The 24,792-nt window shown below is 36.7% G+C and overlaps 1 protein-coding gene across 2 annotated transcripts in view; it reads left to right on the top strand.

Annotated features, from left to right (window-relative positions):
• The window catches only part of itpk1b (inositol-tetrakisphosphate 1-kinase b), a 41,440-nt gene that overhangs the window by 14,290 nt on the left and 2,358 nt on the right, over positions 1-24,792 (top strand). The window contains exons 4-10 of one of the 2 annotated variants that reach the window (XM_044142612.1): positions 4,030-4,155; positions 8,639-8,756; positions 18,123-18,221; positions 18,306-18,346; positions 20,511-20,676; positions 22,623-22,690; positions 23,647-23,809. In XM_044142612.1, coding sequence (XP_043998547.1) covers positions 4,030-4,155; positions 8,639-8,756; positions 18,123-18,221; positions 18,306-18,346; positions 20,511-20,676; positions 22,623-22,690; positions 23,647-23,809 — 781 coding nt within the window. Of the gene's footprint in view, positions 1-4,029; positions 4,156-8,638; positions 8,757-11,283; positions 11,446-18,122; positions 18,222-18,305; positions 18,347-20,510; positions 20,677-22,622; positions 22,691-23,646; positions 23,810-24,792 lie in introns of those variants that run through there. The other variant, XM_044142613.1, reaches the window with a different exon arrangement.

Below are 24,792 nucleotides of genomic sequence, written 5' to 3'. Positions count from 1 at the left end.
ATGAGCCACTGATTAAATTTAAAAGGAAAATTTACAACAATAACATGTTTGGTAAAAAATGTTGTCTGGGTTTTCTGCTGCATTGAAGCAACGCTGTGTTGCCTTTTGACAATGAAAGCTGACTTTTCTTATATAAAAAGGAATGATTATTTATTTTAATTGTTTTAATATATGTTGAATCTTGCATAAAATAAATTTAAGGGCTTAAATAAAAAATCATCAGAATGTGACAAAAATTTTATTTTTGATTAATCGTCAGAATAATAAAAAATAATTAGTTGCACCCATAAAATGTGCAAATGTTTTGTACACTTTTGACTGCTATGACTATGTTGTTCTTTTAACAAATGTCATTTTTTAAATCTCTATATGACAGTTAGCATTTAATGGATTACTAATTTATTTGGTGATTATTTTAATAATAGATTAATCACAGTTAATCGTTTTATCCCAAAGCCCAAGTTCCAGTTTTTACATTTTACAAAGTCAGATTTCAATTGACGTTAAGATGTCAACTCTGTACTGGCAAAGTGTACCGTTTGTTAATTTGTTAATCGATTACTAAATTAGTTGACAATTATTTCAATAATCGAATAATAACGATCAATTGTTCATCCCTAAATTCTATTTTTTACATTCTTCAAAGTCAGATTTCAGTTGATGTTAAGATACCAACTCTGTACTGGCAAAGTGCATCGTTTATGTTAGTTTTATTTAAAACAAGAACAATGTGAAAAACATTATTAAAAGATTCCTCGTAGCAGATTTAGCTTAAACTAGTTTCTATCTGTTATCAAGTGAGATAATAAAACAGTCAGACGTCATAAAACATACGTTGAAAGTCTCTGTACGCCCTGTATTAACTCTGCACAGCGATTGTAACCCGTTTCCACCTTGAGGAACCACTTTGCAGCCTTCTGTCTCGGGTCGGACTCGGACTGTAATCGGTCACTTATCCCTCACACCTCCCACAATCATTAACCAGCGCTGGCTGCGCTTGCCCCTAAACCAACTGAAACTGTACAGGTTTACAGCTCCTTCATTGAGCCACACTTGTGTGACAAAGGTGTGTATTCACCATCAGCTGACTCAGAGTCCGAACGGGACAAAGAACAGCGGGGTTCTGCTGCTCTCTGGCCTGTTTGCACAGGTGTGGCTCCTTTGTTTTTGTTTGCTAATGATCCGCCGGGCCCTGCTAGCTGATTAGCTAACGATTTTATGTGCAGTTGGATTAATAAACTAGCTTTCTATCTCTAAACTCCCAGTTTTCTGACCCACGAGTAAAACCAGGGGAATCCAGTTATGCATCAGCGGAAGCCTCAGCCTGTCCTTCCTGTTTCTATGTGTTACTTCACATGTGTGCTCACTGTTCCCTGGGTTTGTTAAACCTGCCTCTCCTGTTGGGCTGCTTCTTCACTGCTTGGTGTGTTCAGGCAGCCTTTCTGCACTGCTAGGCTTCAGGGGAATGCTAATGAGGTGTTTTCTTGTTTCTTTTGAATAAGCCCTGTAGGATCAGCCAGAAGGAGGCTGGGAGGCTTTTTACAGATAGTTGTAGTTATAGAAACAGCTGTAACACATTTACAGCTCTGCAATAAATGCTTTCTAGTCTTAAAAAACAACAAATAGGCATGTCTTATGAAACAGGTGATCAGGTCAAAGACAGACGGACACTGTAGGAATGTTTGTTTTGAATTTTAAAGTTATTTATTCTTAGAAATACAAACTTGTTTACTTCTTTGATACTTGTTTACTCCAGTTGCAATCCCTCCATTTTTGGTTTCTGAAGATTTAATTCTTTGAAAATCTGGATTTTTTTTCCCACCATTGAGCCCTTTGGGCTTCCATAGTTTAGATGTCAGCGCACCCAAGGCGGCCATCTTGTTTGACAAACGCCTTTTACAGCTTCTGTTTATTTGGACTTTAAATTCAAGTCAGCTCTATAATAAAATATAAGGCGAGGATTTATTTTATTTTTTTGGGTAGAATATAATGTTGCAGGAATGCAGTTGCAGAAATATGAGAATAAAGTCACACGACGATAAAGTTGAAATAAGTCTGCTAATATAAACTGAATAAATTATTACAATAAGCAGAATAAAGTTGTAATTCTATGAGAACGCTAACATAAAAAATAACATTATTTATCCAAGTTTTAATTAAAACAACCTTTTTCTGGACTGTTAATACATTGCAGTAAATATAAATGTACTTTTAATTTTAAGACTCTTCTGGTAAAATTGCATCTTTATTCCGCTAATATATTGACTATATTCTTGTAATTAAACAAAAATTCCCAAATCACAAATAAGACTTAAAAAAATATTTCCTGTCTTTTATAATATCTTTTTCAGAAAATAAATCTATTACAATTGGAAATCACGTCTTATATGAAAACAAGCTGATATTTTATTTTTAAGCTTTATTGCCCTGATTGCAGCTTTTATTCCCAGTAATCTCTCCTGCTGGTTTTTCTTGTTCATCATTGGAGGCTGTATGACATTAGGAAGAAGCTGCATTTAGATATTAATGCTAAATACTCTAATGATGATGAAATCAGTTACTTTTTTTTTTCTTTTTTTTTTATAGATTAATCTATAAATTCCATCCATCCATCCATCCATTTTCTTTACACCCTTCTTCCCTAATGGGGTCGGGAGGGTCGCTGGTGCCTATCTCCAGCTGCGTCCCGGGCGAGAGGCGGGGTACACCTTGGACAGGTCACCAGTCTGTCGCAGGGCAACACAAAGACATACAAGACAAACAACCATTCACACACTCACACCTAGGGAGAATTTAGAGAGCCCAATTAACCTGACAGTCATGTTTTTGGACTGTGGGAGGAAGCCGGAGAACCCGGAGAGAACCCACCATGCACAGTGAGAACATGCAAACTCCATGCAGAAAGATCCCCGGCCGGGAATCGAACCCAGGACCTTCTTGCTGCAAGGCAACAGCTCTACCAACTGCGCCACTGTGCAGCAAATCAGTTACATTTATTCCACATTTCCTTCTCCCACTGCTCTTTCTGATGTCGGATTTATCTCGGCTGTGGGCAGAAAAGCCAGTTAAAACTGTGAAACGTCAAGCGCACCTTTATGATTTTGATATTACAGACATTTGATATTTTACAGACAGTTTTATATTTATATTTACTGCGATGCAGTAACTGTGCAGGCTGGTGAAGACTTGCTCCTTCAGTCTCAGTCCTGGTCGGCGTTGTCTCGTTCCTCAACACTCTCTGATGGAAACTGTATAAATATCAGCACAGCTTTAAAAAAAATTCAGCTATTTCTGCTGAAAACGTTTTGCTCTTCGCTCCAGACTCCCACAATCCCTCCTTCACGTTCCCAGTTTCTGCAGAAGAACGATGTATAGGTGGTGAAATCTAACCGGTGTTATACTGGAGGATGCTTCATAGGAAACAATGAAAATAAATCCGTCCTACTGACTGAATAAATCAATTTATACTAGTGCTGCAATTAATTATTTTATAAGCCATGTGTATTTATAAATGAACAAATAATTCAATTCCTTGTTGAAATAAGAAAATAAATGATGATTAATCGATTATTCTGATATTCTGTGCCAGTATTAGAATACATTAAGGCGTGCACATAAACAATTCAATTTCTTTTATGAATAAGTAAGTAAGCATTTTATTGCCTTAAATGTGACAACATAACATTATTAACACTTTTTAATCTTAAATGAAAAATGTCTACATTTTTAGCACAATTTTGGCAATTATTTTTTTTTTTTTTTTTTTAGTAAATGGCTTTTTTTGAGGCCATTTGCCTCAAAAAACGATTAGTCAATTACTAGTTGATTTTAATAATCGATTAATCGGGATTAATAGTTTGAACCCTAATAAACGGTTTCAGTTTTACAATTTGAAGAATTGTTGAAGCTTTTTAAAATCAGTTTGTTTCAAGTTTCTTCTTGGTTCAAAACACAACACCTTTTGAAAATAACAGCTTGAAGGACGTGTTTTGATCAGAGGTGCTTATTTCTGTTTTCTTCTGCCTTCAGCTGGACCTCAGCCAGCCTCTGGAGGACCAGGGTCCGCTGGACCTCATCATCCACAAACTGACCGACCTCATCCTGGAAGCGGACCAGAACGATTCACAAGCCGTGCTGCAGGTCCAGAGAGTACAGGTATGAATTTCACGATAAAACAATGCGATACATTCCCACCCCTACACAGCAGCCACCAAAGCCCCACCATTGAGGGAAAGGAAGCGCCACCACTTCTCTAGAATAAAAAAACTACAAATTTCCAAAGAATCAGTTCTTCTGAGGCGGTGAACACTCTGATTATGTAACACTGTGCTTTAACTGAGCCATAAGCAGAATAAATCCAAACGGCTCGGCCCAGTATGTGGCGACCTCTAAGGGTCATGAGACCCAGCAGCAGTCTGAGAGATTTGCTGTTGCTCCGTATCTGTATTCTGTTTGTCGCCAGAGACAGTAAACATTTATGAGGTTCATGTTTTCATCTGAAACTGGGCCCAGTTCAGGGAATCCGGAATGTCATCGGCTGAACTTCAGCACTCGGTAAACCTGGAAATCCGAGGTGAGGATCCTCCCACGGGTTGGAGATCTGCTGTCTGTGTTTGTGAAGCTGGCAGAGCAGCAGATGGTGTAAAATGAATTTATTGCTCTGACTTTGACCCGGTCACTCCGGCGGATTCATAGAAACTGGGATGGTGATCGGCAGCATGTTAATGGTTCTCCTGACACCATTGGGAGGACAAACAGGAAGTCAGAGCGCAGCGTTCTGTAGTTCTGGTACAAGTGGTGGTACTCAAGGAGAATATAAAGCTTAGTTACGCCCAAACAGCCAAATAAGGCATAACATTAAGACCACTGGCAGGTAAATAGCATCAATTAACTCTCCATCATGGCGCCTGCTAGTCTGTGGGATATTTATGCTTCCTTTAACAGATTAGGATGTTAATTAAATTTTTTTCACAAAATAATCCTTACATAATAAGATTTTAGTCTGGTCTGTTCTGCTTATTTTGAGCTGTTTTAGGGCGTCTAAAGCTGCTGCTGACCACGCCCCTCAACTCAGCATTTACAGTCACATGTTAAAATGGCTGCCAACTCATGCACAATAATGCAACCGTGCATCTTTGAAAAGCATTAGTAGAATCTCCAGCACAACCAACAAGAATGCAGCAGGTGGTTGCACTTATCTTTTCTAGCTTGTCTTTTCTCATTCCAATGCCCAAGTCTGTGGTGTTTGATTCAAATTATTTCTGCGCTCATTTATAGGTTATTTATTGAAGAATATATTGCATCTGATTGCTTGTATTTACTTATTTGTTTATATCTAGTCATTTTGAACTATCCACTCTTTATTATTCACTCTTAGGTGTGTATATATATTTTTCAAACTTTGTATAAATCACCTGAGATGAAGTAGCTTTCACAAAATAAGCAATTTCCCCTTGGAAATATCAGCTTTCCCCTGCCGTGAAAAATTTGAATTTGAGTCGTATTTTGGTACAAAAAGAAATAAAAACGTAGCCATAATGTTTTGACTCATCAGAGTACATTTTATTACAAGGTATTTCTCAGAGCAGAACAGGTCGTGTTAAACCAGTCCTGGGTTTCCTCTGTGTTTACTGATCGGCGTAAATTATAAGTGTTGGCTCCTTCCTTCTTATCATGCTGCTGTTATTTTAATGAATCTTTGTGCTGCAGAGGAAGAAGCATTCGTCTATGTTACAGCTCTTTAGTTAAAACAAAATGTCATGCCTGGTTTCTCTGCGGTGACTTAGAGGTTAGAGCTGCGCTCCGTGCTGCAAAATAAATGCAGAATATTTCTCTGGAACCGGCGGAAGAACCGAACCCGGTTTCTACTAACATTAACTGTGTTCTGGTGGATTTACTGCCTGAGGTAAATCCAACCGGTTTGGAGTCTGTCGATGTAAATGCAGAAATATGCCTGAATGTATTTCATGTGTCAGACTGAAAGTATTTGATCTCCAGCGAGGAGATTTGCTCCAGAACAGAGCAACATGTGCAGGCCTCTCCTACGCTGACATACGTCTGGCTGCTTCTCTCCTGCAGCACCTGCTGAAGAGCCTTTTCTCTCTCCTCCCCCTCTCCTCTCCATTCTTCTGTTTGTCTTCTGAGGCTCAGAAGACAAACAGAAGGTCATCTTGGACTTGAATAACATTAGGGCGGAAATGATTAATCGTGTTGAATTGATTGAAATAATTGTGGACGAGTTTAGTAATTGATTAATAGTTAACTGGAATCAAAAAAGCCAATTTGCTGAAAGAATAAAGCACTCAGAGTAGTAATTAGGCCAGAATTGTGCAAAATATATGTACATTTTCAAGGTTTCTCCCAGAAAACTTACTAATTCATTCATCCAGCGGCCTGTCATGCTTTTTAGTTAAAATTTTTTACATTTGACAGGAAAATATCACTTGATAATTATGTGTTATTGAAAGATTGGAAGATTAATACCAGAGCACCAATTATAAAGTTTTAAAAAATGCAAGCATTTCAAAAAAACTTAAATAAATAAACAATGCTAAGCCTGGTGGGGGAACAAGTAAAGCCTGGTGGCCCGCCAGGCTTATGATACGCTGGGGGAAACCCTGCATTTTACATAAAAATAAATAGATTAAAAAAAAAACATACGTTTTACCCAGATCTCCTCAGGTGATACAGTTTTAGCTTAAATTCGTTCAAACTCTGTAAAAAAAAAATCTCCTTTGAAACAGAGAAAAAAAAAAAACGCACATTCTGCAGATTTTTCAGTTAAATCTATATATTAGACATGCATGAAAAGATGCTAATAAACAATCAAGTTCCTTTTTCAAATAAGAAAATAAACATTTTATTGCCTAAAACACAATAATATGGCATTGCTTTAGCTACGTTGAATCGGGTGAAGCTAAAACTATGAGGCCACTTGTGGAGTTTCGGGTACAACATATATAGACGTTTTCTTACTTTAAATGTATTATATATATATATATATATATATATATATATATATATATATATATATATATATATATATATATATATCTATATATATATTATTAGTTTGGCTTAATTATTTCTCTGAATATGTTGTTCTTTCAATAAATGGCCTTTTTAAGACTGTACCCTCCAGATAACGGTTAATCTTTTAGTAAATTAGTTGACGATTATTTCAATTACCGATTAATCACGAGTAGGCCGATTAATCGTTTCCGCCAAAGTAGAGATTCTGAAGTACCACCAAGCAGACGGATCTGTTGAACGCGGAGGGGGGTTGTTGGGTGTGGAGAGAGTCAGCAGAGTGGAGAAAGAGCGTGTGGTTATGTAAAGCAGGCGATTTCATGCTGACCGAACAGCCGGCAGACAGAGACGCAGTGATGTAACCTCCACAGAGCCGCCGGCGAGCATCGAGCGATCCGCCAAGCGCAGACCAAGCCACAGCCACGCTCTGATTCATGTTTACATATCCAGGGACGGAGATGTGTGAGCGGAAAGGTGGCTGGTGGTTTTTGCTTGTGGTAGAAAAGCAAATAAGCAACAGATTGGGGACAGTAGTGAAAACATATTGGAGGTGAACAAACAAGAAATATCAAGACTTCAAATAAAAGTTGAAATTTTTAGTTTTCAGGATACAGAAACCTCCTGGTCCTCTCTACAAGCCAAAGCAACTTTAATTACGATTCGCTTCAAATCCCTGAAAATGTTTGAATTTCAATTTGGTGTTTTCAAGGTTTGGAAAGTGCTTGAATTCTGTTTGAAGTCCTTGAAAGTGCTGGATATTCAAACTGGGCGTTTTTGAAATAAAGTGTAATCTAATGATGGATTAAAAAAGTAAATTTGAAAAACATTCTTCACAAGATAATTTCATACAACAATTAAAAAGACTTTTTTTCATTGTGAGAAGTTAAATCCGACCATTTTTTTCCTATATTAGGTCAATTAGAAATACCAAAATTATTCATATTTGCTAAATGACAGAAAACATGGCAAGAACATTTTTTTAGAGATTTTTTGTAACTTTCTTCATATGCATTTAATTTGAAAAGAAAGTCATTATTTCAGTGTAATATTTATTTTTCCTAATGGCTCAATGATTTATTGATAGACAATTGAAATTGTTGGTGTGTATGTAAAAGAGATGTTTCAAAACTTTTTTTTTTTATGTTTTAGTTCACCTTTCCCTGCTGTAGAATGTAAAATACAGTAATAAATGATGTCAGAGTAAAGAGAAACAGTCTAATTTTAGTTAATTTGTTTTGTTTTTATCTCCAAAATGTGGCGCTTGAAAGATTTGAAAAGCTTCCTTAGAAATGCTTGAGTTTTACTGTGGGAAAAGTGTTTGAACCCTGACCGTGACCAGGCTGTCAAGAGTCTTCATACGCTGCTATTTTCTTATCTGGTTATATAGGGAACAGAGAGGAGCTGCAAATTCGTCATGATCATAAAACGAGCTCCAACTCATTTAAATCATCTGTTTTACTGCGATTTAAGAAGAATTTCTGTGATGTGATCTTATATCATGAACATTAGTCCCTGCCAGTAGACTTTAAAGCCTGGTTCTCTTGGATCATAAATGTTTTAAAAACCTGTAAATGATTCCAGATGTTTTTATTTCCATCGCCGTTTTCAGGACTACATTGACGCACACCCTGAGACCATCGTCCTGGATCCTCTCCCTGCCATCCGAACCCTGCTGGACCGCTGCAAGTCCTACCAGCTCGTCCACAGAATAGAAAAGTGTATGCAAGGTAAGAGCCCTGCCGACAGGCGAGGAACATGTTGGATTTAAGCAAGTTTTTCTGTAACAGAGGGATTGTAATCTTGCAGTTTCATTATCCATCAGCAACGTCACATTGCCTGTCTGGTTCTGGTTAGTCAGAATTATATATATATATATATATATATATATATAAGTTCTGTAAGAAAAAAATATACAGAATTTTAAGGTTGAAGTCAGAATTCTTAAAGAGTCCAAATTCTGAGGAAAAAAATCTGAATTCTGAGAGAAAATTAAAATTCTGAGAAAAAAAGTCTGAATTTCAAGACAATTTGAGAATTATTTTTTTTAATTCAAAAACCTGAACTTTGGCTTTAACATCAAAACTCTTGGGGGGAAAAGAAGTTACTTTTTTTTCTTTTTTTTTTTTTTAAGAAAAAATAGAATTCTGAGAAAACAGAAAAATTCTGAGATTAAAATCTGAATTTTGTATTTTTCTTCTCTTTTTTTTCTCCGTGCCCCAGTTCTGGATTGTCAGGTTGAAACCAGATATTTACCATGAACAGCCATTTTCTTCCCGCTGCCTTAGATCAGACTAAATTTTTTCTGTTTTTGGTCAAGTGTGGTTAGCAAAATAATTTCTATCCATCCATCCATCCATCTTCTTCCGCTTATCCGGGGTCGGGACGCGGGGGTAGCAGCTTCAGAAGGGAGGCCCAGACTTCCCTCTCCCCAGCCACTTCCACCAGCTCCTCCGGAGGAATCCCAAGGCGTTCCCAGGCCAGCCGAGAGACATAGTCCCTCCAGCGTGTCCTGGGTCTTCCCCGGGGTCTCCTCCCGGTGGGAGGAGACCCCGGAACACCTCACCAGGGAGGCGTCCAGGAGGCATCCTGACCAGATGCCCGAGCCACCTCAACTGGCCCCTCTCGACGTGAAGGAGCAGCGGCTCTACTCTGAGTCCCTCCCGGATGACTGAGCTTCTCATCCTATCTCTAAGGAAGAGCCCAGCCACCCTATGGAGAAAACCCATTTCAGCCGCTTGTATCCACGATCTCGTTCTTTCGGTCATGACCCAAAGCTCATGACCATAGATGAGGGTGGGAACGTAGATCGACCGGTAAATCGAGAGCTTCGCTTTTTGGCTCAGCTCTCTCTTCACCACGACGGACCGGTACAGCGCCCGCTTGACGGCAGACGCTGCACCAATCCGCCTGTCGACCTCCCGCTCCCTTCTTCCCCCATTCGTGAACAAGATCCCGAGATACTTAAACTCCTCCACTTGGGGCAGGACACCCCCCCTGACCTAGAGAAGGCACTCTACCCTTTTCCGGCTCAAGACCATGGCCTCGGATTTGGAGGCACTGATCGCCATCCCCGCCGCTTCACACTCTGCTGCGAACCGCTCCAGCGAGAGCTGCAGATCACGTCCCGATGAAGCCAAAAGGACCACATCATCCGCAAAAAGCAGAGATGCAATCCTAAGGCCACCAAAACGGATCCCCTCAACACCCTGGCTGTGCCTAGAAATTCTGTCCATAAAAGTAATGAACAGAATCGGTAACAAAGGGCAGCCCTGGCGGAGTCCTCTGCCTACATCCCCCAGAATGCTGTGGGGTTCTGGATCGGAGTTCAGTGAAATTATTGAATATTACATCTATTGATATTGATCACGTGTCTAGATAAATTATTATTGATTTCAGAGACCATTGTGGGCTTTTCAGTTGGTGTCCATCGTATTTTGTAAGCAAATCAGTGAAGGAAATTTGTTTTGCAGCTTCTGTCCTGTTAAACCAAAACATTTCTGTTACTGTGGATTCGTGCAAAGTTTAGCTGTTAAAACTCCGTCCCTTCTGGCTTGGTTTCTACTTTTTAATTCCGAACCCATAACTCCTCTCCTTGTTTACAGGAGAACCTCTGAAGTTGTAAACTGGGCTCGGAGTCGTTCGTTTCCCGATAAGCCCATAAAGTGTGTTTTAGCCTGCGGGTCGCTGACGACAGGGGCCACATTCCCCGGTGGGAAATCACATCCCGTCACCTCCCTATAAGGCAGGGAGCGTAAACCTTTAAATTATTTGTTGAGAGCGAGGGGCTGCAGGCTGGAGTCGGAGCTTTGGATTGGTGGGTCGGATGTGTCTCGGCGTTCCTAAAATAGAAGCAGGAGAAGAAGAAGAGGAGCCGTTTCTTTGTTTTTTTCTGTATAAACAGACGCAATGGCTTGTTTCATAACAGAGCCGAGCTGCATCGTTCTGTCTCACTGTCGCAAGCTGGTTTCAGTGGATCACAGCCACGTCAGAGGATTTTGGTCGTTATGTTCGTGATGAACTGGGCTTAAACTGGGTTCTGGAGTCCTTAAGCGGCTGCCATGGCAACCCAGGCCTAAACGGAGGATCCCCTCATCTCCAGAGGGAAGCGGTAGTGATACAAACAACTAGTCGGCTTGCGGTAAATCGTCGATTTAATGGTTTATTACATTAAAATTGGATCCAGTCGGTTAACTAATAGCACCTGTTAGACATTATTTTAGTGTTGTAGTTGGCAGCCATCCAGCAGACGGCGCTGCAGGTCACCATGAAGCGGAGCCGACCGTTGATGTAGAAATAAAGATGGCGGCGGTACCATAACGCTAAAGAGAAACTGTCCAAGCGGAGTCTGGTGTGAGATGAAAAATACACTTGCGGTGGTTTTGTTTGGAAATATAAACACTCGAGAAGCTCCTTACTGTAAGTGTGAACTTAATCGCGTTTAATGTTTCCTCTCCGAGCCAGAGAAGGTGCCTGTTTATGTTTCCTCTTATAACTGTAATGTTCGTAGCTTAGAAATAACGTTTACAATTAAAAATATTGGCTACAGTCTCAAAACTACTCTAGTTTTTGTTTAGAATAAAACGAATGCACAGTTTTAACCGCTCGATATTAAAATCATACTACTATCATGCTCAATTTTATAAATTCAGTTCAATTTTATAAACACCTTGTTTTCGCTAACCTGCCGTTCAATAATGCTTAAAGCGGCAGGTTTAAGCATCAAAATAAAAGCGTCAAACCAAACAACCGGAAGTTAACCAGATAAGGTATATAGGTATATATATATATATGTATACAAACAAATAAGGAGCTTAATCTTTACAAATATTCCTGAATCCCGATGATCTGCACCAAGCATTCTAGTTTCTACTACAAATATCTTGAAAAAAGACAACTAACTTATAAGTAACTTTTGTGCAATGTACAAGGTTGTTTTAAGTAAAAATGTCCTTAAAATTGATGAAAAAACATTAGTTATTTTGGAAGGTTATTTCACTCATAAATGTCTTTTTAGAAGTCAAATAATCTGGCAGTGAAACTAGTTCTATTTTAAATATTAAGGAAGTTTTTACTTCCCATTGAAAAGTTACTTGTAAGCTAGTTTTGTCGTATTTTATGTGTACTAAGATGTTTGCACTAAAAACCAGAAATACTTGGTAAGAGTTTGTGTTTTAAGTCTAGACGGATGTATCTAAGCAGCTGTTTATGAGCAAACAGATGGGAATTCTGTTGTCCCTCATTGTTTGATAAATGAATATTACTTTAATATCTGGTAAAATAGCAGAAATGTGTTGGCTTTCCCTATTTTAATGATGCATAATTTTGAGCGGAGTCCTGGTTCTTGGAAAGGAGGAAGTTTTTTGAGGGGACTTTTGTGAGCGAGCTTGAAAGCAAAATAAAAAGTAAATGAGATGATTGTTACAGCCTGAAGGTCTGAGCGTGCCTCTAGGTGTTTGACAGACTTTTGGTGACTGAGTTGTTCGGCTCTGTTGGGTCTCCTCCAGGCGTTCGGTGTTTAGACAGAACTGCAGATTGATCCTCTGGCAGAGCGCAGCATTCCCGCTCCCTCCTTTCTTTACCATCAATCGTCGGCTCTGGACCCGAAACGCTTTCTGTTTGACAAGGTTTCAGTCGTGTGACGGCTCTGTTTGACGTGTCTTTACACCAGCAGCCCCCGTGGTTTGCTGATGCAATGTGGACGCTGCAGCATCGGGTGTTTTGTCTGTAGAACATCAAGCGGTTATTCGTGACTCTCCACAGTTTTCCAACTCATTTTAAACAGAATCAGAACTGGGTTCAGAGTCGCCAAACGTTATTATTCTTTGAACTTGTCATCAAATGGAGCGTTGCAAACTGTCTACAGTTAATTTCAACAACTTCCTGTCTTTTTGCAGGGTTTTTTTGTGCAAACTTATTAAAAATATAAACATTAATGTGATCACCGTTAAATGTCTCATATGCTGGTTTTATGCTCACAGATCTGCCTAATATCGATGTGTTTCATGGGATTAAAAGCGGTTTACATGATATTTCTAAAAAATATACAGAAAAATTTAAAATGAAAGAAAAACTGATATTTCTTGCACACACATTCACCGTGAGAGTGAGATTAATACAGACAATAAAAGAAGGCAGCTGTTAGTTTTTGAGCAAAAAAGATTGATTGATTAGGAAAGCTTCCAGCTTCTGTTTTATGGTGATGTTTTTATCATTGCAAGTAGGAAAAAAAGTTCAGAGAAACCAAAATGAAATCTTTTTTACATTGATATCAGCTTTTATCAGTTGACTACCATCAGAAATTGATTGTCTAATAACTTTGTTGCTCATTGATGACGAATCTGGAGATAAATGCCATTCAGAAATCAATAAAGGGAAATTTAACACCTTTTTTTGTCCGTCCATTTTAAACTGGATCTGATGGTTCTGAAACATCTGGAGATGATGCTGCAAAGAAGGATTCTTCATAAAATCAAGAAAATTATGGACAGAAAACCTCTTAATGAGTGTCTTCAGTCAGATGCTTCCTCAGCCACAGTAGTACTGACTGCTACAGCAGATCATTCCTACCCACAGCCATCAGCAACTGAGACGGAAATTATATAATATAAAATACAACAGCATTTAATTTCCCTCTGGGATTAATTCAAGTATTTTTGAATTTGGTCCAGATGCTTAAAAAAATTTTACATAGAGATGATGATGATAATAATAATAATAATAATAATAATAATAATAATAATAATAATAATAAAAACTAATTCATGGAAAATGTTTTGTGCACTGATGTCCTGAATGTTGTAAAAACTAATGAAAAAATCTGGAATAAAAAAAGCTGTAAAATGTGACTATTTTAAAAATCGATCTTATTTATTTTTATTTTTGTTGCTTTTTAAATTAAACTAACCCAACAGTAACTGCTGCTGGTTCCCCTCGCTCCTCTGCAGCAGCTTCTCCGGCTCAGTGGGATTCTGCTGACTTTGGTATAGTTAAATCCCCAGAGCTGGAGGACCCCGGCTTCAAACCCGCAGCTCACAAAGGTCATCACCTCTCTCTTGTGTTACAGGCGTTCCTCAAATACCTCGATGAGTCAGGGGGTGCACTTACGTTTTCACTGCTTCCTTTCAAATTCAAGAGAAAATTTTGACTTAAACTGTGTGTAACTTTTTTGTATTTTCTGTTATTATCTATAACAAAGCACTAGAGCCAGGCTAAGAAAAAAAATTAAATCACGATATTAAAGTCGTGACTAGATTAAAGTCTTACAACAGAGAGTCAGAGTATTACGAGAATAAATATAGTAGAAACATTGAGAAAAAGTTATAATAAATAGAATAATTATTGTATTACCAGAGTAGTCATAACAGTTTGGCAAAAAGTCGTACAACTTCCTTCATTTTTTTGTCATCACTGTATGAGAATATAGTCGTAATATTGCGAGAGAAAAGTTGTGCGACAAAAAATCTGAATATTATGAGAATAAAGTTGGAGTACTATGTGAAAAGTCGTAATATTGCGACAAAGTCACACAAGAATAGTCATAACAGGAGAAAAAAGTACAAAAATAAAGTTGTACAACAAGAAGTTATAAGAGAATAAAGGATTAATACTAAAAAATATTCTTAATTCTTAATATCACTGACTACAGAAACTATTTAATCTTTGCTTTCATCAAAAGTGCTCAGTTTTCACAGCTTCTGTTGTCTGACGCATAAAAACAGGCCAGGCTGTGGTGTTTGGTTTCATCTGAGCTAAAGTTTATCTCATTTAAGACGCGGTTAGCGAGCAGATAGATGCAGCGCTCTGGATCCGGTTCGCTCCTGCTGGGAGCTCTCTGCTGCAGGAAGTGATGCAAAACATGATGTAAACAGGCTTTTATTGTCGTCTGCTGGAGATGAGAGGGAAAGAGGCCGAGCGTTAGGCAGACGGTCATCAGGCCGGCTGACAGACCTGATGACTTCTTAATAATGACATGCAGTTCGTCCTGAAACGGTTGCCTGACCACAGGGTGTGTCACAAACTGGTGTGTTTAAAGGTGAAAACATTTAGAACAGTAACATGCATGACTGATCCACCTGGCTGTCATATGCGTCAGGTGTTGAAATATTCACAGCTGCAAGTCATTTCCGGTTTTATCTAGAAGAGGAACTACTTTTTTCACATTATTTCTGCTTCTGTTTCATTTAATTTTATTCAGATATGAGAAACTTAAACACAAAAATGACCCGATTATATTTTTCTGACTGGTTTCCCCCAATTTTATTTATTTATTTTTTTTTTATGCAGCCTGTTCTTTTGAAATGAAAGTTTTGCCTGTTTTTTGGGGCTTATGTCCCAAACCTTTATTTGATTTCTAATGAGCTAAAAGCTAGAGCAACTATTTCGCTACAATCAAAATGATTTAGGTTTAATATTTTTATCTTCTAATCTCAAATGTTTCCCAAATCCAATACTGAATTTTTAAAGCTGCATTTTATTTTACAGTTTGTTTGGTTTCATCTAAACAAAATGTGACAAAATGAAGATGTACGGAGTCTAGATTTTTGCAACTGTTGTAATATTAATAATAATATGAACTATTACTACATCAGATTTATGTAATGTTTTTCAAGTTTACCCTCCTTCTAAAAGACTCTTCACACTGAAATCAGTCATTTCCATTCACGTAATTAGTTGTTAGTTTATTTATTTATTATTGGTCTCAAATCTTTTCTTTTGATATAAACCAAAGAAACTCATTGTGTTTAAATGTGGTAATTTCTTAAAAGGTTTTTTTTATTATTCCTTTTATTTATTTTTGATGTCGAAACATGTTTGAAGAGACATAAAATAACTTTAAAACTCATATTTATATTTAAATATCTTCTTTGAGAAGAAAGTGGAACTGAAGTTAAATTCTGTTTGCAAAAACTTTGAAAATGGCTGTTGCAGCTAATCACGTTTAGTTATTAATAATATCACAAAATTTATTAATGACTGACTAAAAGTAAGAAGCAATAAACTAACAAAACAAAGTCTGGCATTGACAAGACAAGAAGGGAAGTTAATATAATAATTTATAATAGGGCTGGGTATTGTTTGGAACCTCACGATTTGATTCGATTTCGATTATTGATTTAAAGTTGTGAAGACAGAAATGATTTAAGATAATGTTGACATTTTTTAAATATTTATTTTCATACAAACTTCTGTACCATCATATTTCTGAGCAAAGAGACAAACTTCTTTCTGCACTGTGCTTAAAGTAGAAAACTGTTCTTAATAAACAATAAAAAATAAAGCGCATGTAAAATAAAATTAGGCATAGCTTATCTCTTGAAAGTCTAATATAAATAAAAATGCATTTCAATAACATCTGTGCATATTAGTGCAGATTTAAACACAAATCATAGGGTTGTATTCAACTGAATTGCACTGAAAAAGTTTAGTGCTTGTAAACATTCTTAGCTTTTGAACATGTAGTGATTAACCTCTAATTTTTGAACATATCTTGAACTGAACTATAGTACTGTAGCCAGAAATGAAGAACTGTACTTTAATAGTACAGTTCTTTATTTCTGGTTACAGACTACAGGCACGTGGATATTCTTGTTCAGAAAAAGCAACTGATCCACACTGATCATCATCGTGGTTCGAGTATCTTTAGCATATTCTTAAAACCCTTGTTTTCAACAACACTGTACGGTCGTAGGTCCTTGCAAATAAACACGCTACAGATTTTGTGATTTTTTTGTGCGCGGGCAGAGCTTGGCGGAAGTTTAGAGATGAATGATTTGTCGATTTGTGTCTGTTTGGAGTCAACAGGTTGTGCTTCGGGTTTTTGTAGCGCATCAGCGCGGTATCTGGTTAAATGGTTGCGCAGGTTTGTCGTGTAATTGCAGTACTTTAATTCTCTCTGGTACAGCTTACATACCACCTTGCTTTTGTCGACTTCTTGAGTTCCAGATTTAGACGGGAAAGCAAAATGAGCCCAAACATCTGACTTAAAAGTTGACGGAGTTAGATTTCTACAGCTGCTCGCCATGACTGTTACGTGCACAGGTGCTCAGCACAGTAACCAAACTCGCAGCGCCCCCTAATCGATTATGAATTTTGCGTGAAATTATTGCGATTCATCGATTCTTCAATTATTTTACCCACCCCTAATTTATAATGAAAGTGTGGCTTTATATGGCAAGTTATGCATTTGGAGTTTGACGAAATGAATACATTTTTAAATCTCCGTTGATTAAACGTGGATCATTTCAAAAGCTCACCAATGGACTTGGTTTTTAGAGTTTATTTAAGTAAACATGGGATTAAAGTTTATTTCAGCTCAATCCAGAGGCATACTAAAAGTTTTTTAAAGCAGTAATGTGTGTGAGAGGTCGGTTTCCATAAACATTAAGGCTCCTGTAAAGTTGTTCCTGCTGCTGGACTTTATTTTCCAGTCACACGTTTCACTAATGTTTGCTATGTTAGCGCCACAATATAATGATCCAGCTGCCTTTTCATTTACTAAGATTACAAATAATTTCCTACTAAATATTTAGCTCCAAACTAAATGATTTGCTTGTTACCTGTGTAGTTTGAGGCTACATATTTAGCTTGCTAACTAAATATTTAAGCTCAATCTTTAATGTGCCAACTAAGTAATTGTTTTAAGCCAAAGCTTAACATTTAATTTGAAGCTAACTATTTAGCATACTAACTAAATATGTAGTTTGAAGCTAAATATGTAGTCTACACTGCTCAGTAAGTAGCTTGCTAACTATTTAGCTGTGTATTCATTTCAAACCAGATATTCAGTTTGAAGCTAAATATTAACCTTGCTTTAGCTGTGTATCTAGTTGTTTAACTGAATATTTAATTAAATATTTATTTTGAGGCTGACATTTGTAAATTAATTATTAATATGGAGAAAGTCTAATTTTTAAGAATAAAGTTCTATTTTTTTCTCTTATGACAGGCTAACTCAAATTATATCTTCAGGTACTAAAACTCGATCCATTCTCTCTAGCATAGGCTTGGTGAAGTTAGCTAAATGTTTGTGGTTACATTTTCTGGTATCATCTGTTTCCTCATGTCCCTCTTTCTTCTTCTTCTGTTTTTGTTAGATGAGAGGATTTGCTCTCCTCCGTTCATGGTCCTCAACACGGAGTGCACCCTGGACGTTCTGGAGCAGATCAAGCTGCAGGGTCTCACATTCCCCTTCAGTGAGTCTCCATCCTTTATCCACGATTTTTATGAACTCCGTTGGAGATCCGTTTGAGTTCTGACCATCCAAATTTCCTCCACAGTTTGCAAAACTCGTGTGGCTCATGGCACCAACTCCCATGAGGTGAGAAGCTGTACTTCCTGTAGATACTGGAACACCTTGGGATTGACCATTAGCTCGGTTCAAACACCAGAATGAAATGAACGGGAAACCAGCAGCTTTGTTGCTCCACTTCAGGGATGCAAGTTATTGATTAATTAATCTAAAGATGATTGGTCCTATCAATCGACTAATGATTACTTGATAAGTGGCCATTTTCATAAAAACCTGACGTTTCTCCTGCTTAAAAAGGGCTGACCATTGTTCCACGTCATAAGGGGTTAAATTTTTAATAATATACTGAATTTTTAAAAAAACAAAACATTTTGTGTATTAAATACTGTAGATAATCAGAATTTTTTTTCACTTTATTAAATTGAACAAAACAGGAATCTCTTAGGTTACTGAATAGAAAAATAAAAATTGAAAAGTATCAGAGTACACAAAAAAATCAAGTAAAAGTGAAAATTCGTTCCAAGAAATTGCTCAAAAGTAAAAAGTATTTGGTAAAACGTTTACTCAAGTACTGAGTAACTGATCAAATTATCAATCGTCTAATGTTTAAAAGTTACATAATCAAATGGACAAAAATGGCAATAATTTATTAAACAACAAAATCAGGCAAAAGATTTTTTTCCAAATCAGTTTCTTTCAATAAAAACTTATAAAACTTTGACAAAAACTGCAGGTGTGTGTTTGGTGATTTTTTTTTTTTTTTTTTTTTTTTGGTTAAAACATGTTTGTGTTTTATTCAGTGGGTAGAAAATCCAGAAATTTTATTCAAGTAATAGCAGAAATACTTTCATAGTCAAGTACAAGTAAAAAGTGCAGCATAGCATATTTTTTCAAAAATAGTTACTCAAGTAAATGTAATTATTTACTACCCAACTCTGAAAACAATAAAACATGTGAAACTTTTAACTTCCCATGAAAAGACGGATTGTCTGATTTTGCTCTTGAATTAAAGTTTAAACTTCCATGAAATGCTTAAACTCGCACCAGGCCTCAAATCAATGTCCTTACTGGCGCCATGTTGTTTCTCATGTTAAAATTTTCCTCTGCTTCTCTTTCAATCATTTTTTAATGAGAAATGCTATGAAGGTGAAACTAGTTTCTCTCCAGCTCTGCTTTCTTCTCTGCTTAGTACATCGACACAGCAGACTTCACCTCCACACTCCTTATAGTGTCATACAGACTGATGGACTGTACTCTGACTGACTCTGTCGGCTATGTTATAAGTCAACATGCACTCCTCCATTCTGGCAACTGTTTTAAATTTAAATTTAGCACTTAGGATTTTAGTGTTTTTTAGTATTTTTAGCTCTTAGTAATGTTGGTCTGGTAATTGTGTTAATTTGGTGATTTAGTGTTTTTGTGGTATATTGTGTGAATTGTAGTGTATGTTGTGTAATGTCTTGAGCTGCTGGGACCTTGAATTTCCCCTTGGGGATCAATAAAGTATTCATCATCATCATCTTCTATAACATGACGGGCCAATTTTTCATAAATAAATACATTTAAACATTATTTGTCATCTGTACAAAATACTAAAAATTGTAGTTTTCTCACATTGTTAAACTTAAACAAATATAACAAAACAGGAACCCCTTAGGTTACCGAATAAAAAACATGAGAACAGTAAAATGTTTAAAACTCCTCGTGAATGGAGATGTTTGTACAGAAAGTCTGTTGTTGCTCTTGAAGGGAAGTTAAAACTACTGTCATTAACTCGCGGCGGCTCTCAGAATCAACCGTGCTCCGTTATTTCCTCCGCTTTTCTGTCACCACATCTTCGCCTTCGTAGCGCAAAAATCATTTTCGATGAAAAGTTTACGTTTCTTCGTCACGTAGCGCTTTCAAAGTGAAACTTATTGAGCTTGTTGCGTGTTTAAATTTCAAAATAGAACCGCATGAAGTCCAATTTTAATCCCAAACCGAACTCTGTTTCGACCGTTACTGTTTACTGGTCTGGCATGGCCGCCATCTTTGTTTCTGTTCAACTGTTTGGCTCCGCTTAAGGATGACCAGCGGCGCCCTCTGCTGGATGGCGACCAAATTACAACACCAAAAGAAGGTCTAGCTGAGGCTATTAGTTAATACATTGGAAGTAATTTTAATCTAATAAACCATTAAAATGGCGAACAGCACTGATGTGGGTTCCGGTTTAAAATTTTTCCTCTCTCCTCAGATGACCATTATCTTCAGCGAAGAGGACCTGAAGAACGTGAAGCCTCCGTGTGTGATCCAGAGCTTCATCAACCACAACGCGGTGCTGTACAAGGTGTTTGTGGTTGGGGACTCCTACACTGTGGTGGAGAGACCCTCCCTGAAGAACTTCCCTGCTGGGCCTGCAGGTGAGCAGCAGAGGAGTCCAGAGGCGGCGCACATCCACACCGGTCCGTCGGTACAATCTGCTCTGCTTGTTCAGATCACCCAATAAATAAAGCAGCTCTGAATGTCCCTGTGAATGCAGCTGTTGGCCTTTTAAGGGCTGCAGCAGATTTTAGCCCTGCTCAGAGTAAACACGACTTTTCCTCAGCAGCAGGACGGAGCCTCAGCGGCAGGGCTGTCCCCCGGACGGATGGCTCCCGTATTTGCATGTTGCACGGTAGAGGCCCTCATGCAAAGTGTTTTCACCTGCAGTGTTATAAGCTGCTTTGTTTGTCGTTGCACACAGACGATTCCGTTCAGCAGGGAAATTCAGTCTGAAGCAGGATACTCACTGGGATTGGACCAGTTAGATACTGGGGGCCATCTGGGCCCTCAGGATGATTTTAAATAGCAGTAATTTGGTTCAACAGAACAAATAGCTTTCTTAAATACCCTGAATTAATCAGATTAATTGTTAATTGAAGTACACAGTTAACAATTAATCGACTATACAGACTCAAAAAAAATAAATTTGGTGATAAAACAACAACCTCACAACAACAATTAATGCAAAACTACAAAATAAATATACATTTTACATTTAAGATAAAGACACATTTGTAAATATATTTTACCCAAAACTCTTCAAACAGCAGAGTTTTAGCTTCACTCGGTTCAAATTCACTTAAGGAATGCCATGTTGTTACATTTTAGACTATAAAATGTTTTTTCTTATTTAAAAAAAGATTTGTTCATATGAATCTTAATGTACTTTTAATATTGTATAAAAATGTCTTAAGTGGTTAAATGATAAATCTTCCGAATGTTTGTAATCTGATTAATCAACTAATCGTTACAATAATCAATATTGTGAATAATCGATTATTAAAATCATCTGTAGTTGCAGCTATAATAAAAAGTTTTTGTCTCTTAATAGGAGAGAAACAGAGAAAACTAAAAAAAAACAACACAAAATTAGACACCAACAAACCAGAGCTGCAGGTTTTCTTTTAGTAAATCTGACCCAGGAGGAATTAAAACTGTGACACTTGAGGAGTTTTCAAATTTACAAACAAATGTGTTTTTTTTTTTTTATCTTAAATGCAAAATGTTTAGATATTTTGTACAGTTTTGGCTTCATTATTAAATTATCTGAATGTTGTTTTTTTCAGCAAATAGCTTTTTTTGAGTCTATATTCCAGTTAACAATTAATCAATTAGTCAATTAGTTGACTATTATTTCATTTATAAATTAATCAATTCAGCCCCACCACAAATATTAAACTTTGTTTTATTAAATATTTACTTATTTGTTTTTATTATTTAGCAGGTAAATTTAATTTTTTTAATATTTAAATTTGTTGTTTTGTGATCCATGGCTTTTGTCTACTTGACATTTTTGTTGTGTGTTGTTAAACATTTTGATCATTATGAGTTTAGATTTATTTCCTCTTCATCTTCAGTAAATTAGAAATAATGCATGAAAACAGAAGGAAAGTGAAGGTTTAAAATGCAGCTTCCTCCTTTCATCGCAGTTCCTCCTGCATTAAAAATTGTCTACATTTCAACACCTGGAAGAACTTTTAAACTTAAAAAACTTAAAACGTTCACTTTGCAGATTCTTCTTTAAAGCGCAGTTTGTGAATTTTAATGTTTCCCCAAACAACTCTTTTCATGTTTTGTTTAGTATTTAAGAACCTCAGTGTAACATAAATGTCATGTTTGTGTTTCTTTCAAATTTTACTTTCTGAATCAACATTTGATGTGTCAAATCAAACACAAAGCAGCTAAATCTAACAAATCAGTATTTTACAGCCACTCACTTTGGGTTCCTGTGTGACTCGTTGTAACTGCTGACCTTCTGCTGCCACCTGCAGGCCGGGATGTGAAACTTACCTTTTGTTTTTCTTTGTTTCTTCTTATCTTGCAGAAAGAAAAGCCATTTTCTTCAACAGCCACAACGTCTCCAAACCCGAGTCGTCTTCGGACCTGACCTCGGTGGGTTTCTGTGTTTCTTTATTCTGGGTTCGAACAGGTGCTGGAAAATCCTTGAATTTCAATGAGGCGTTTCCAAGGTTTGGAAAGTGCTTCATATTCAAACTACACAGTTTTGTAATGAAATGCAATCTAACGTTTTATTAAAAGCCTACATTCTGAAAACATTACTTACAGTTGAAACCAAATATTTTCAAAAAGTCACATTTATTTAATTTATTATTTTTTTGTTAATTTGAAGATAAATCCGATTTTTTTTTTTTTTTTTCTTTTGTCCGTTTCAGGTCAGTTATAATTACCCAAATTATTTCTACTTGCAAAATGACAGAAAACATAGCAAGAAATGTTTTCAATGACTTATTAATCATTTTATATTTTAAACAAAGTTATTAAAATTGGGCATTTTTTTCTAAAGTTGGTGAAAGAAAATTTTGCCATATTTTAATTTACAGTAATAAATTATATAATTTCTTTTTCTCTCTTTTTTTTTGGTTCATTTATATAATTTTTTATCTCCAAATGCAGTGCTGGAAAAGTTTGAAACCCTGTCCTGAAAAGTGCTTGAATTTTCCTGGAATCACCGAAATCATTTTTATTTGCTAAATAACATAAAACTTGGCAGGAAATTTACTTTATTTTATTTTTGAATATTCATTATTCGTAACATCTCAATGACTTAATGATTTGTGTAACAGAAATAAAGGTTGGCTTATGTTTTATACGTTTAATAAACTCATTTAAATTTGGGTTTGGTTTTTTAGTTACTGTTTTGTTCTTGGACCAGTCAAGCGGTAAGAGGGACATTTCAAAACATTACATTTTGCTTTTATTTTAGTTTACCATTACAAGAAATAATAACAGTAATAAACATTATATAATAATAAATGAAAAATCTTGTATTCTTGAATTTCACTATTGGAAGAGTTTAATATTTGTTGTTTTTTTTAACTCGGCCTCAGAGGGAGAACGTGGAGGGCGTGTCCCAGCCGCCCTGCGATGATGTCATCAGGGAGCTGTCCAGGTCGCTGCGGCAGACGCTGGGCGTGTCTCTGTTCGGCATCGACGTCATCATCAACAACCAGACGGGTCAGCACGCGGTCATCGACATCAACGCGTTTCCCGGTACGTGCGGCTTCGCTCTGAATCGTCTCTGTTTGGTCGTTGGCTCAGGAACTGGAGCGGCGTTTCGCTCTGGTGTTCGTCGCAGCCGTTTAATGATGACTTCCTGTCGCTGCTGTGGCGCTGAGCTGTTTCAGATCAGAGCGGCCTACGCGCTATTTTACCCTGTAGCCAATAAACATGGGGTGTTTATGTTGCAGAAGCTCATGTTTACCTGAAGAATTGTTTATTCTATCAATTATTTTGATGATTAATCAGATAAAAGAAAGGCAGGTTTTTAATATAATCATCGAAGAACACATCTATACATTGACTTATACTCTAAAGTACATTTTGGGGAAGCCAAATCTGCTTTTAGTTGATGTATTAGAACCAGGACTGGAACGATTAATTGTGATTAATCAATTATTGGATTAACCAAAATCAGCAAACTTTAATTTTCAGTTGAAGTTTCTGGATAGTTTTACTTATTATAAAAACTTAGTTATGAAAAGACAAATAGTTTGTGTCTTTGTATTTACCATAGTAAGAAAATTATGTCAGTAATAGGGCTGAAACAATTAATATGATTAATTGATTATTGGGATTATTGTCTCATTTAGTAATCGATAAATTGCTAACCGGATTACACTAAAAAAGGACATTTTCAGAAAGAACAACACAGTCAGAGCAGTAATTAAGCCGAAACTGTACAAATATATACATTTTACATTTAAGAAAAAAAGACTCTACTCTGTTTATGAAAACGTTTTACTCAAAACGTCTCGGGTGCAACAGCTTCACTCGGTTCAAAGTCTGTAAAAAATATCTTAAACACCTTTTGTTATCCAGTTATTAATCAATTAACCCAAAAATAATCAACTGAGCTTTTCACAAGTTGTCAGAAGCACTTTATATTTGTGTATGTATCTTTTGTTACAAATAATCAAGCTTTCTCTAAAGGAATGTTATATTATTGCATTTAGGCAACAATGTTATTTTCTCAA

The sequence above is a fragment of the Gambusia affinis genome, linkage group LG16 (assembly GCF_019740435.1).
Source record: "Gambusia affinis linkage group LG16, SWU_Gaff_1.0, whole genome shotgun sequence".
In the NCBI taxonomy this organism is placed as follows: Eukaryota; Metazoa; Chordata; class Actinopteri; order Cyprinodontiformes; family Poeciliidae; genus Gambusia; species Gambusia affinis.
The sequence above is the reverse complement of the archived record's forward strand: the minus strand, read 5'-3'. Positions and strand labels throughout refer to the sequence as shown.